The 13,499-nt window shown below is 40.8% G+C and overlaps 1 protein-coding gene across 2 annotated transcripts in view; it reads left to right on the top strand.

Annotated features, from left to right (window-relative positions):
• The window catches only part of PRKG1 (protein kinase cGMP-dependent 1), a 527,430-nt gene that overhangs the window by 317,894 nt on the left and 196,037 nt on the right, over positions 1-13,499 (top strand). For both annotated transcript variants that reach the window (XM_086467486.1, XM_086467485.1), the window contains exon 4: positions 8,607-8,712. In XM_086467486.1, coding sequence (XP_086323612.1) covers positions 8,607-8,712 — 106 coding nt within the window. The remainder of the gene's footprint in view (positions 1-8,606; positions 8,713-13,499) is intronic.

The raw sequence follows: 13,499 nt of genomic DNA, 5'->3' as shown, positions 1-13,499 counted from the left end.
AAGCTGGACATGAGCTGGCAATGTGTGCTCACAGCCTAGAAAGCAAATCGCATCCTGGGCTGCACCAAGAGCAGCGTGGCCAGCAGGTCGAGGGAGGGGATTCTGCCCCTTTTCTGCACTCTGGTGAGACCCCACCTGCAGCGCTGTGTCCAGCTCTGAGGCCTCCAGCACAAGAAAGACATGGACATGTTGGAACGAGTCCAGAGGAGGCCACGAAGATGCTCAGGGGGCTGGAGGACAGGCTGAGAGAGTTGGGCTTGTTCAGCCTGGAGAAGAGAAGGCTCCAGGGAGACCTTCTAGCAGCCTTCCAGGGGGAGGCTTAAAGGGGCTGCAGGAAAGGTGGGGACAGTCCTTTTAGCAGGGCCTGTTGTGACAGGAAAAGGAGTAATGGTTTTAAACTACAAGAGGTCAGATTTAGACTGGATATAAGGAAGAAATTTTTTACAGTGAGGTGTGGGTGGTGAAACACTGGCACAGAGAGGTGGTAGAAGTCCCATCTCTGGAAATATTCAAGGCCAGATTGGACGGGGCTCTGAGCAACCTGATGTAGCTAAAGGTGTCCCTGCTGACTGCAGGGGGATTGCACTAGATGGCCTTTAAGGGTCCCTTCGAAACCAAATTCTGTGATTCTATGAAATGGGCATTCCACAAAGAGGTAGATGGAAATGATACAACTTCATCCACAAAATGGAAATGGAAATGATACAGCTTCATCCTGCAGCTATGCCACAGTGCAGAATTGCAATTGTGTCGGCAAAAAACCCCTGTTTGTAGCCCAGCACCACAAGAAGCACCATGGCTGGAGTGTCCTGCTGCTATCCTGACACCACACCCCAAAAATTCACTGCACGGTATGAAGCGCTGCCATAATGCTGACACTGAGCATCCTTCCATGCTGAGCCCTGGGCATCCAAAATCACCCTGTTCTCCATTATTAGGTGGAAGCTTTTTGCCCCCCCTCCCCTTTTTTTTCTACTTAATTCTCCTTAATTCCTGTCCTGTGCTTCCGTGTGCCAGGAAAAGCCACAGCTCTGGCCTGAGAATGCAAAAAAAAAATAATAATATTTTCTCCTGCTTGTGTGGGTATGTTTTCATTTTTTTATTATGAAACATTATTTTTACGTCCCAGTTTAGTAGCACATGAATATAAACCATATTGGAAGAAAAAGCGTATTTAAGTGTTTATCTGCTTGAGGGCTGCATCTTTCCTTTGCCAAACGTGAAATTACTTCTTGCTTTGCACAGTATGAGGTGACAAAATCCCCCTGGGCAGTTACGGGAAGGGACCTATTGAGAAAACGGATAGCATCAGGATGAGGTCATCATTGTACCAGTGCCATTGTTGTTAGAAGCTTGAAACATCTGAAAACAGAGAAACTCATTCTTGCTCCAGCGGTTAAATACATCCCCTCTGCGTCGCTCCATGTTGTATCCCAAAATGGAGTCTGCTGGGGCCTTGTTCATGATTCATGGTGTGTCTGGTGGGGTAAGACAATTAAACGTGCTCCTTCTGTTTAGTTAAATGTGTTTTCATGTGTCGTCATTTTATGAGATACACATGATGAAACAGAAATAACTGGAAATGTCTGTGTTCTCCCTGACAGTAATATGCACAATAATCCCTGCAAAATCAATTCCAAGTGGAAGGATGATTCAATCTGAGTGGAAATTTTACATCTCACTGCTGCCAGAAGGGCCCTGAGGACACGAAGGTGCAGCTGTTCCTTTGCCTGAGGCTTTCCTGGGCAAATAAGCAAACAGTTATTTGAATAAAATAGCCTGAAAGCAAAAGCGAGGTGATGAATTCTGACTACAGTGCAGGGCAATAAAAAGTTTCAGGTCCAGTAATGCTGTCAGCAAGTGCTTAGGCTGAGGGTGATTCACTCGGTGATCCTGGAAATACTTGGAAAGGCTTCACTGAGTGTGTAAAAATTTGGAACGACGCTAAAGGATTGCAGGACTGTATGAGTATTGCATTTCATTTTGAAATAATGCACCTATCTGGGCACTATTCTGGTTGTTGCTGTGATTTAAAGGATTTGAAGCATCTTTTCATGTGTTACTGATAAAGCTTTGATGCACTGGCTGTGGTTAAAAGGACAGTTTGTGATTGGCTTTGTAGAAGAGCAACCCATCCTTAAAATCCATGTTGGGAAGATGGTTTTCCAGTAATGCTATGCAAAATGGTGCTTTATTTTCAGGTGCAACTTAGCAGCTGCACCTGAAGGACTTCCCCAGCTATATTAACATATAATATTATATAACACATATAACATAGATAATACTTATGCTGCTCTTTTGTAAATACTTTTTTCACTTAAAACTTTGCAGTTTCCCCTCTATTTCACTGCCTTTGCATGTAATGCAGAGAAAAGGAATAGCTTGGATCTGAGCCTGAAGTTCAGGATTTTCAGCTGCTGGGACCACAAGAAGAAAAGAAGCAAAAGAGCAAAAGCTTTGTCCTTCAGCAGGCTGGGAACAGGATGGCAGTATTAAAAATTAAGAGAATTAAGTCTTGGAGAGGATCAATAATGTGTAGTCCCTATTATTTAGTGCAATAAATGGAGAAAATCTGAATTATTTCTCTAATTTTTGTGGAAGTATGTATTTCTTCACCTACTGGTACCAAAATAATATACAGTATATATACAGTTAGGAACAGATAAATAAAAATTGCAGTTAAAACATGGTGCTGTGGTTTCAGAAGGAGACACATCAAAGCCAAAATGTTGCAAACGTCTTTTAAGAGTACAAAGCTGTGCAGGAGAAAGGCGACCTTCTGGCCTTCCTCTCCTTGGTGCCATGTCCTGTGCCCATCCGTCGTCCCTGCTGTCCCTCTGGCTCCAGCCCGGCAGTGCAAGAAGCACCGCGGTGGCCCGGCGGGGACTGCGGCTGGGCACAGGCCAGAGGTAAAAGCCCATTGAGTGGTGGGAAGATCGCAGGTTCAGCTTGCGACTTGCTGCAACCTAAAAATCTGCTTTTAGTTTTCCTCTTTTGCATCACCCTGAAATTGTGCCCTGCCTGACAGGGGGAAAACACTCCAAGAGGGTCTGAGCCACTGAATCCATCAGGTTTGTGCTGCACCATCAAGGATATGCACATATAATCCTATACAACCAGAGAAAATACCTTTATCTTGCCTTGCTTTATGTTCAGAGCCTGGCACACGAGCGAGCCAGTGGACATGGATAAACCAAGCTTTGGGCTGTGTTGGGGACTCTGTCCCTGGGGATGTATTTTCACTTGTTTAAAATGGGATATATTTTCATAGGTTGCCCAGATAAATAAATAGAAAGAAAACATCATCTTTATGGAAAAGAACTTTGAAATTTTTTATCGATATTGTTTATTTGCTGGAATTGGTGCTTTTCCTGTAGAGAGGGGTCCAACTCTGAAACAATTAATTGAAATAATTTCAATCAACTTACCACAAATTCAGTATTGACAATGATGAACACTTCAAATTTAAACTTTAATGATAATATATCCAACCCCATCTGGTTTTGACCCATGAAATCCCAGTTCTTTTGCTTCAGCTTTCACTGCTCTTCCCTGTTTATCCAGCATTTTGCTTTGGTTTCAACCCTTGCACCAACTCACTTTCTGGAGTTTCAAATTCAGGTGAATCAATTTCTCAAAGGAAATCTTGCTGGAAAGCGTAAGAAGTTGTGCCTTTGCTGAGGTTAATTTAATCACTTAGTGCTTTAACTGTGTTTTTGTAATTATCTGGTGCCTTTGTTAGAATCTCGCACCGAATTGTCATTTTGATGAGACTGCTTGTCTCTAACGCACAATTAAAATATTCTACAATGACTGCAGAATGCCCAGCATCATCTGAGACCCTCACCTGGAGAGCTATATCATATAATCCATCATTTAGAGGTTCCAGTCCTGGGCATCCCTACTTTTATCCGTACCTCAGAGTAAGGAGAACAAAATATATTTTATAATATACCTTAGTTTGTGCTTCACAGTGCTGCTACTTTTTGTGTGTGCCAACCAAAATCTTGGTGGCTTCTAGGATGATCAGTGATTGCGTTATGTGCTGTTACAAAGATAAAACAAAAAGCCAGCGGTAACATTTTAGTATGAAAATGTGTAAAAGAAGCAATAAGCTTTAATTGTAGTGTAACTCCAGTTTAGCTGCTTTCAGTGCAGTACAGTATTTTATATTGTTGGGTAGTCTTAGGAAACTCTCATTACAGCTATATGTACCCACATCTGTTTTCACAATGTTATGTATCATTTTCCTTTATGGTTGTAGTTCTTGCAGTCAGAGAATAAGATATTCTCTTTTAGTCATGCTTCACAGAAAGTTTTACCTCCAACATCCAGTACATGCTCTTTGCCGAGGGACGGACCAGAAAATCTCAGCGTCACCTCTGTCTGTATCTGTTGTAACTCAGTTATTCACTGCAGAGTTGCCTCTGTGGTATATATCCTATATTCATATTTTTCATCTCGGGGCGTTCAGAAATATATCTCTTTGAAGTTGTTAGTATCATCAAATCTTACAGAATTCATGCTGTTCCTTCAGTAACCCTCTTAACACGTTTACAGAGGGTTTTAAGCCTAACAGGAGATGATGCTCACACGTGATTATAAGGATCATATTGACATTTAAAGCTGTACTGTGGTTAGCTGTTATTAGAACAGCTGTTATCATTAGACAGGATAAATGTGAATATAAAGTGTGAGTAGTGATTATAATAAGCAGTGCAGAAGTGCATTGTCTGCAATTAACTTTTCCTGAGCTGCATGGTCCTTGTTAGTACAGTTAGCTAGTACACAGCTGTATGTAGGATTGGGGGGCATATATTAAAAAAAAAAATAATGACATATATATATATCTGTGTATATATATGTAGTTTATATATATATATGTATATATAAAAATATAGCTCTATGTATATACAACTTGGGTTACTAGGGTGTACCTTCAGGGGAATGTTCTAGGCTCATTAAGTAAGCCTCTGGTCCTGTGCTCCCATGAAGATTGCCAGCTGCAGAGATTTGTTTTCACGGAACAATTTCTAGCAGTAATAAATGGATCTTCATTTTACTCGAGAGGTACTAAATTACATTTGCCATTTACCTAAGTGCATTAAGAGACAGAGCAAGAACATACCTAGCACAGGCTGTGCAGCAGCGACTCTTCTGGTCTTTGGGGACTGATCTCAAATATGGTGTAGTGCTTTCTAAAGCATCTGGAGATCAGAGAATAAGTAAATGTTCGCCGCTTATCTGACTCCACGCTATCCGAGTGGACGTCAGAGATAGGTGGTATCTTTGCAGCTGTATCTGAATCATTGCAGGAAGGAAAATCTGCTGAGTACCTTCATCATTCACTACGTACGTGAAAAATAAGTTAGCCGATTGCTATCTGTCAGTGATTTAAGGAGTAATAACATATAGCCTGTAAATGCATCTGACAGGCCAAGGATGGGGACTGTGCCATTCGGAGGCCATGCTCTTGAATTCTGTGACAGACCCTGACAGGAATTTGGTCTCAGGTGCTGATCAAGCATGTCTGATAAGGATCAGCTGGCCAGGTTTGGAACTGGGATGAAACCTTTTATTTTTCAGGGCTGCTTTTTTGCATAAGGTGATGAATCCATTAAAATACATTGGGAAGCAGCAACAGACAGAACTATTTACAGGAAGGATGCTCTGCCTTTCACAATACATGAGACAATAGGAAAAAAAAAGGTGAATTTAAGTATTTGCTATCGTCTGAGCTTACTCAGCTAGTAGTATCAGCTTAATGGTCATAACTTTGCTATGGAGACTGTATGAATGAAATATGGGTGAAAACTTGAATTTATTTTAAAGAATGGCTGTATGTTGGAAAAAACACTTCTGATGAACTAATAAGATGTGTTCATGGTATATGTTCATGCTAGGGAATGGGATGCTGTTGGCTATTTTAGTCCAAAAAAACCCCACCAAAACAGCCTGTATTTCATTCATTATTTCCACATTCACTACATGGTTTTTTCAAATATTCAATTATCAGTGTTTTTGCCATTCATGACTAAGCAAGTCGCCTTTTGTCTGACAATCATACATCACACTGAATACAAACCATCTTGAAATGGCCAAGCTGGCTGAAATCACCTACATTTGTTCACCTACTTGACAAGATACTATTTTCTTGCTATTAGCAAATTTCCTAGGAGTTTTCTGAGTTTTTATTGACTTGATACCAACCTTCATCATTATCAGCCAGTACATCAAGAGACCATCCTTTTCAGTGAACGTCCCTGCACACACCCTGTTGAATAGCATTCCTTTCTTCCTCTAGGATAGAGCTCACCTAAAAATCAATTAAACCCTTTATTTTCCAGAAGACAGTAAAAAAACCCCAGAAAAACAAAGATCGCATTCATAATACTTGTCTCTGTGTTGGTTTGGTGTGTGGCAGGGTTTTGGTAGCGGGGAAGGGTGCTACAGAGGTGGCTTCTGTAAGAAGCTTCTAGAAGCTCCTCTGGCTCAAATTTGGACCCACCTCTGGCCAAGGCCAGGCCAGTCAGCTCCTCAGCAAATAACTCTATTTAAGAGGGGAAAAGCTATTGGGCAAGCTTTTTATGTGAATCTTTGTTTGGAGCAGAGGAGAGGAGAGGGATGTGAGAGAAACAACCATGCGGACACCCAGGTCAGTGAGGAAGGAGAAGGGGGGCTGTGCCAGAGCAGAGGTTCCCCTGTGGCCCGTGGTGAGATGGCAGGCTGAGCCCCTGCAGCCCATGGAGATCAGCGGTGGAGCAGATGCCAATCTGCAGCCCATGGAGGACCTCAGGTCAGAGCAGCAGACTGGGCCCAGAGAATGCCATGACTCCAAGGCAGCCCATGCTGGAGCAGCCCATGGCTGGGAGGGTGGCAGCCTTGGGAGGGACCTGCACTGGGGTGGTTCATGGGGAGCTGTGGCCCTGAGGGAAGGACTCACAGCAGCAGAGACACCTTGTGATGGGCTGTCTGTAACCCCCATTGCCTGCCCCCTGCGCTGCTGGGGGGGAAGAGGGAGCAGAGCTGAGCCCAGGAAGACCGGAGGGGTGGGGGGAAGGTGTATTGGTTTTAAGACCTGGTTGTATCTCTCATTATCCTTGATGGTGGTGGGTGTTTGTATTAAATTGATGTTTTTATCCCCAAGTTGAGTCTGTCTTTTGCCTGTGACGGTAACTAGTGAGTGAGCCCTCCCTGTCCTTTGCTCAACCCTCGAGCCTTTTGGTTCAATTTTATCCTCCCCATCCCACCAAGGAGTGGGTAGAGGTGAGCGAGTGGCTGCGTGGTGCTTTTTTGCCAGCTGGGTGGGCTCAAACCACGACAGTCTCTTCCACTCTGAAGAGAGTGAAAGTCTTAATATTTTTTACGGAAATCTCTTGTACTAAAGCTATAGGTCATTCTTTCCCATCAGTTCAATTATAACACTAAAAAGGCTTCTCAAACAGGAATTTCTGTCTTGAAAATGAGAAGAGGCTTTAAATGATGGGATGCAGTCACTTAGTTCTGCAGAGCGATTTGAGAAGAAAAATTTGAATTTGCACTTTGAAGGTTTTACATCTTGCGAATGTAGTTAGGGATAAAAACTCATTAACCAGGGTGTTCGTGCACTAAAGGGCCAGCAAATAAAAGCCAAATAATTTCTTGGATTTTCATTTGTGAGATTATTTGTAAATGATTTGTTAAAAGTCACTTTGCTTGTTTCTGTTTCCTGTAGTGAAATGGGATATCGGGATGAAATTTATTGCGATTACTCTCTTGGAAAAATAAATACAAGTGCAGAGGTCTTTAGAGTAGTTTAATTAAACTGTTTCTCTAAGGAGAAATTGTATTAGAAACTGTGTATGCAGACATTTATTGTTAATGTAAACGTCTAAGCCACATCTAAGATGAAAATCTGGACCATTTAGGGTCTGCCCATCCAATTCACGTGATCCTGCTTTCTTTGAGCATCTGTACTTTATGCAATGGTAATCTGTTATGTTTGGTTTTACAATGGGACTTTGCCTGTGAAATACATGGTGTAGTGTACGGTGCATAACATTGAAGTCTTGGAATTTATCAGAGACCTGAAAACTAAAGTTGGAAAAAAACCACTCAAAACTTCAGAATCAAAAGGTGTTCAATTATTAGGATATAACAATACTCAGTTCTGGAAAATCTCTCAAGGTCAAGGAGAAATTGTCATCCGTTTTGGGAGTAGGATGAAACCTTAATGAATTCTGCAGTCTCAGACACAGGATACTGCGCTAAAAATTTCCCCAGATCGCTTGGTGTCATAGGCAATGATGTGTCCCAGGTTACAATGAACTGACACCCTGGTTTTTGCTTGCTTTCAGCCTGCATTGATTTATTCTCATCTCACAGTTGCTTTTAGGCCATCTTTCCAAAAGCCCATGTACTACAGCTAAAATTGAGGATATTTCAGATCATTTCAGTGCATGCCTAGTCCATTGTCCAGTGGATGAGGTTTATGTTACTGTTTTGAAGTGTGTACCCATTTTCATGCTTTCTCATGAATAAATTCGTTTTCCTCTGTGGTTCATAACAGGTTTTTCAAATTTTGACGTTTTGCTAATTACATTTTCCCCTTGTCTTGTTTTTTCCAGCTCTCGTAAATGTGAAACTTTGGGCTATTGATCGGCAATGTTTTCAAACAATAATGATGAGGACAGGCCTCATCAAGCATACTGAGTATATGGAATTTTTAAAAAGGTATGACACTTGTTTACTTTATCAAAAAATACAGTGAAACTGCCATCCTCATCCTTTGACCTTTTTTGTGAGTGCAGTATTTGATTTATTTCCTTCTCATCTCTTTTTTTTTTTTTTTTTTTAATTTGCTGTTTAAGCATCAGTAAGCTGTATCCTCCAGACGAAAGGAGGGCAAGCCCCAGGAGGAGTCTTGCGGCAGTTTAGTTTCATTCCCATTGTGAGTTATTAATTGGCAAAGAGTCACGCAGCCGAGGTGTAAGAGAAAAAGCTTTAATATGAGTCATTCGAAGAGTACCTTATTAAATACCCATTAAAAAAAACAACAACTCCTCCCTAGGGTAAAATTTGGTTTGTAAACTGTGGTAGAAAGAAGCAAGTCCATTAAACTGTGTTGTGCTTCTAAAGGTAAAATGAATGTTTATAGAGAAACAAAAGCTGTAGGTTGCAGTAAAATATGGGTTAGAGGAGAAACAAGGAAGACATAAGGCCAAGTCTGTCCCTTCTTAGATTTGACTCTCTCAAACTTTCGTGGTGCCATCTCAAAATGGAACAAATCCCCCTTATCAAAGCAATGTCTAGTAACCCAGTAATTCAAGTGCGCCACAGCAGTGAGGAATGGGCTCTCTTTGATGTCAGCAAAATAATCCCAAATAGAAGCATCATGTCACTGAATTCTAGAGAAAAGAAATCACCCAATTCCATGTAACACTGTAAGTAATCCCATCATTACAAAGCCTTCACTACACCAGGCTTGTCCCAGCTCAAAACGTTCCCCACTTCATCATTTCTGCCCTGAACCACCAACCCCTCACTGTGCAGAAGCAGTGCGAGGGGTAAAATTATACCCAAGAGATGATTTCTGTTGATGGTGGATGGGGACATGATCAAAATCCTTCAGATTTGGGCTCCTTTTCACCTCTCTCCAGGGAGACGCTGTACTTGATTTCTTTCTTTTGTATTTTGGATGCAGCTGATTTTCAATATGGGGAAAAGTTTTAGCAATTATTACTTCATTTCCAGAAGCTGCTGCTTTTCTCCAAAGAGGTTTTCAGGGAAAAGCACTGTTGTAAGATCTAGAAGATCTTACGATTTGCAAATTAGTGACCTGAGTAATGATATAACCCCTTAAAAAGGATGTTTTCGTGAAAAATTAATCCCTCGCAGCCGTATCAGATGACAAGTAGCAGGTCTCCCTAATGAGAGCATACTAATTTTTACCCTGCCGTGTCACTTGCTTGATCTACTTTGTTTCTGACCTGCTTTTTTACATGTTTTCAAACATAAGACTTCTAAAATTGGAAAAACGTGCACAGTACGTTCACTTGGGCACTTGGTAACATAAACTTAAGGAGTAGCCTGTATTTATTCAACTTTAAATTAGTTTTTCTTCAGTTAGTATTGGAGGAAAAAGGGACTTAGAAAAAATATAATAAGAATAAGAATAAGCAGCTATTATTTAATATACATAATATATATAGAAAAAATAAAATATATATATACACTAACTAAATCTCTGTGATGATAATGTCAGGGAGTCACAAAATTGGGCTGTCCCACAGGGTGACCACAGTCCTGTGGTCTGCAGGAAAGTCTTTAAGGATGGGGCAGGGCAGGTGGAGACCAGGAAGGTGATACCCTGGGACTGATACCCTGGGCATGAGCGTGACTGTACCACAGCTCAGCCAGATCCACGGGGGAGGAATTACTCAAAGGTCAGGCACCATTAGCCGCTTAAATCTGGGAGCAGAGACCTGCCCAACTCGCTACACTGGTTCTTGGCTGGGTTGACATCCTACCTCCTGGCCTCTCCTTGTGTCCAGGAATTTCTCCTGTGATTATTTTCAGTCATGAATAAAAATAATAATACTAAAATAATTGAAACTAAAATAATTGGCCAGGTAGCACAACCTCTGATGAGGACAAGGTGTTTCTCTGGAGAGGACCAGGAGCTCCATGGAGATGTTCTGCTGCTCAGAGATGACATGAAAGTGTAGTCATTAGCATCTAGCTTTTTCCAGGTGTCTCACTTTATGATTATTAGCAAGCAAACTCAGGAGAGAAAACAAAACCTGTTGCCATACTGAAAGGATTAAAAAAGTCATAAATTCAAACGTTAACAAGCATTGGCCTTTCTTGTCTGCTGGAGAATGAAACCAAAAAATTAATATCTGTTCTGGGGGTTAGAGCCTCTGGCTGTCTTTCAGAGCAGAAACTATACACACATTAAGCTCTTAAGCTTTAAGCTTTAATAGAGATTTTCTAGAAGATTGTCAAGATTAATTTGGATGCAGGTTTCACAGAGTCTACACAGCTTTAATTTTAAAGCAAATAGTGTGAGGAGGAAACAGAGAAGTGTTTTCTCACACTGTGTCTGAGCTTCTTGGACACAGCCTGTTACAGTGTGTCGATCCACATATTAATACTCATTAGAAAGGCCTAAGGCAAGCAAATATTTTTTTTGTTTAAATCTTACAGTTTGAATTTAGGAACACAACAATTGTAGCATGAGGCAGAGAGCTCTAGGACGGCCATTACAAAATGGTATCCACCCATTTTATCTTCCAGTTGGGCTCTGTGCATCAATAGCTATCCCAAGCTCAACTTAAATTCCATTTATTACATTAAATGCTCATTTGTAAGGATGCTCTGCTTCTAAATCTTCTTAAGGAAAAAAAATAGATTAAACCTTGAAAACAAGGAGTATATTAATTGTTGACATTATTCTGTGTACTTTTTTTCTTTCCTAATTACTAAGTGAATGAAAATGCTCTTGTTGAGAAATCAAACAGAACAGAAACAAAGATTTAGATGTTACCTTTCAAAGAAAGGTCGGTGGGGATGGAAAGCATTATTTTCTGCTTGCAGTGCTCCAAAGAAGTTTCCCTGTCTAATCTTGTGTTTAGTCACAATAGTGTAACAGTCATTCTCTTTAGGAAGGTATTTTCACCTACAAGTGAAGTACAATAGAAATGCAGCTTTGGGGGGTGAAATGAGAGTATTCACATCTCCCCATTCATCTTGCTGAGCAGAGGTGCAGTCTGAGCACTGGTGTCACCGGGGCTACTTGTAGTTATTATATGAAATATTACCCCTTCTGCCAGTGTTGTGGTTTTGCATGTTTTTCCATGGAAGGAACATATTGATGACACAGGTCAGCTACTATTTTCTTAGTTTCATCCTTTTACATCCAGAGCATGTATAGTCCAGTCCTTTCTTCTGAATGCCGTAAGAAAACCATAAAAAGTACATTTCCTGGTCAAGAAATCCAGGTCTACTTTGCCATTAGGTCCTGGGCCAGAAGGCTGTCTCCAGCTTTGCTTCAAGGAGTAGTTTCCATGGGCTTGTAAAACTTGAGATAACTTTCTGACTTATATAAATCAGCTGTGATATACTGGAGTAAGGAGCAAGTGGACATCCTCTTTTTCATCGTATTTGTGAGGAACCAGTCTGTTATCCCATTTTGCTGCTCGTAAAGTTGGCAAATGATCCTTGAAGTGATCAAAAGATGGCCTAATTCCCTAGCAGCGCCTGCTTCAAGTAAGGGATGGAAATTCCAGACTACTTTTTGCTGAATGACAAATCATAGCAATGATTCCCTTTGAAACACAACTTTTTGGTACCTCGTTATGTGGCTAAATCAATGCGACATCAAGCTAATTCGTACTGCAGCTGAAAGCAAAACATTAGAATATAATATTGTGCTGTAGATTTAGTAACTCCTTATGGTGTAGGATTTTATGCTGAGCATTTCTTTAGTTTTTACCCAGCTTAGTGCGTTCTATATGTCATTGAAACTATTTGCCCTTATACAAGCAAGAAAGAGCATCACTCTGCAGTAGAGGTTACAGCTATGCTAAAATCAACTGCACGTCTCACTGCAGTGTTCATTGTTACAATGTTAGAATGATTTCCTTCTCAAGCCTGTACTAAAAATAATTCCATTTGAGCAAGATCAGAATATTTCAGTTAAGGAAACAGCTAGTTATAAAATAAATCTGTCCAGGAAATAAGTGATGGGAAAAAGCCTTATGCTGTGGCAAGTGTAATAATTTCCTGCTACATCATAAAAGTTTAAAGAGCAGAATGCCTTGAAAGAGTAAATATTGTATTTTTTTACAAAAAACTTCCTAAATGGCCCATAAAAAGAGGCCTCATGTTCTGGTCTACTGTGTAAACTCTGATTCATACAAGACCCTGGAACAGATCAGGAGGACAAATGATGAATACTCTGTGTCAACTCGGGGGCAGGATCTAGCTTTAGAAGTGGAAATTTAAAGGAAGTTATAAATAAAAATCCTGTAGTGGTAATAGAAAGAAAATTAAAGTATCTTGTTAGCCCAAGATTTTAACTTAATGTTAATGTCAAAAACTTTCATCTGGCTCAAGAACTGTCCACTCTTCAGCCTTTACTGTTTTGTTGCAGTGCTCTGGCCTGCTCTTGAGTCTTGCTGACAGTTTTATCCAACTCCAAATTGGCTTAAGTGGGAAGTTGTGATCTGGGCAGATATGGCAGAAGTGAGCTGGTTATATCTGAGAAATGGGAATTCTCGTGGCTTACCTGCATGGGGAATTAGGCCAGTAAAGTTTTGTGTGTGTAGCCATGTGTTTAGTTGTGGCAACGTGTACTGAACTTGATCAATGTGAAGAGCATGATGATTTTAGAGTGAAGGTTTTGCATTTCATGTGAGTCATTTGTCAGTGAGAGGAAAGCAAATACAATAATGTGTGAAGCTTTATTAAATGACTGTGTCTTTGAAAGATTGCCTGCGGTTTCACATGAAATGATT

This window comes from Leptosomus discolor, chromosome 6, assembly GCF_034619465.1.
Source record: "Leptosomus discolor isolate bLepDis1 chromosome 6, bLepDis1.hap2, whole genome shotgun sequence".
Taxonomy (NCBI): Eukaryota; Metazoa; Chordata; class Aves; order Leptosomiformes; family Leptosomidae; genus Leptosomus; species Leptosomus discolor.
This window is presented reverse-complemented; position numbering and strand designations above follow the sequence as displayed.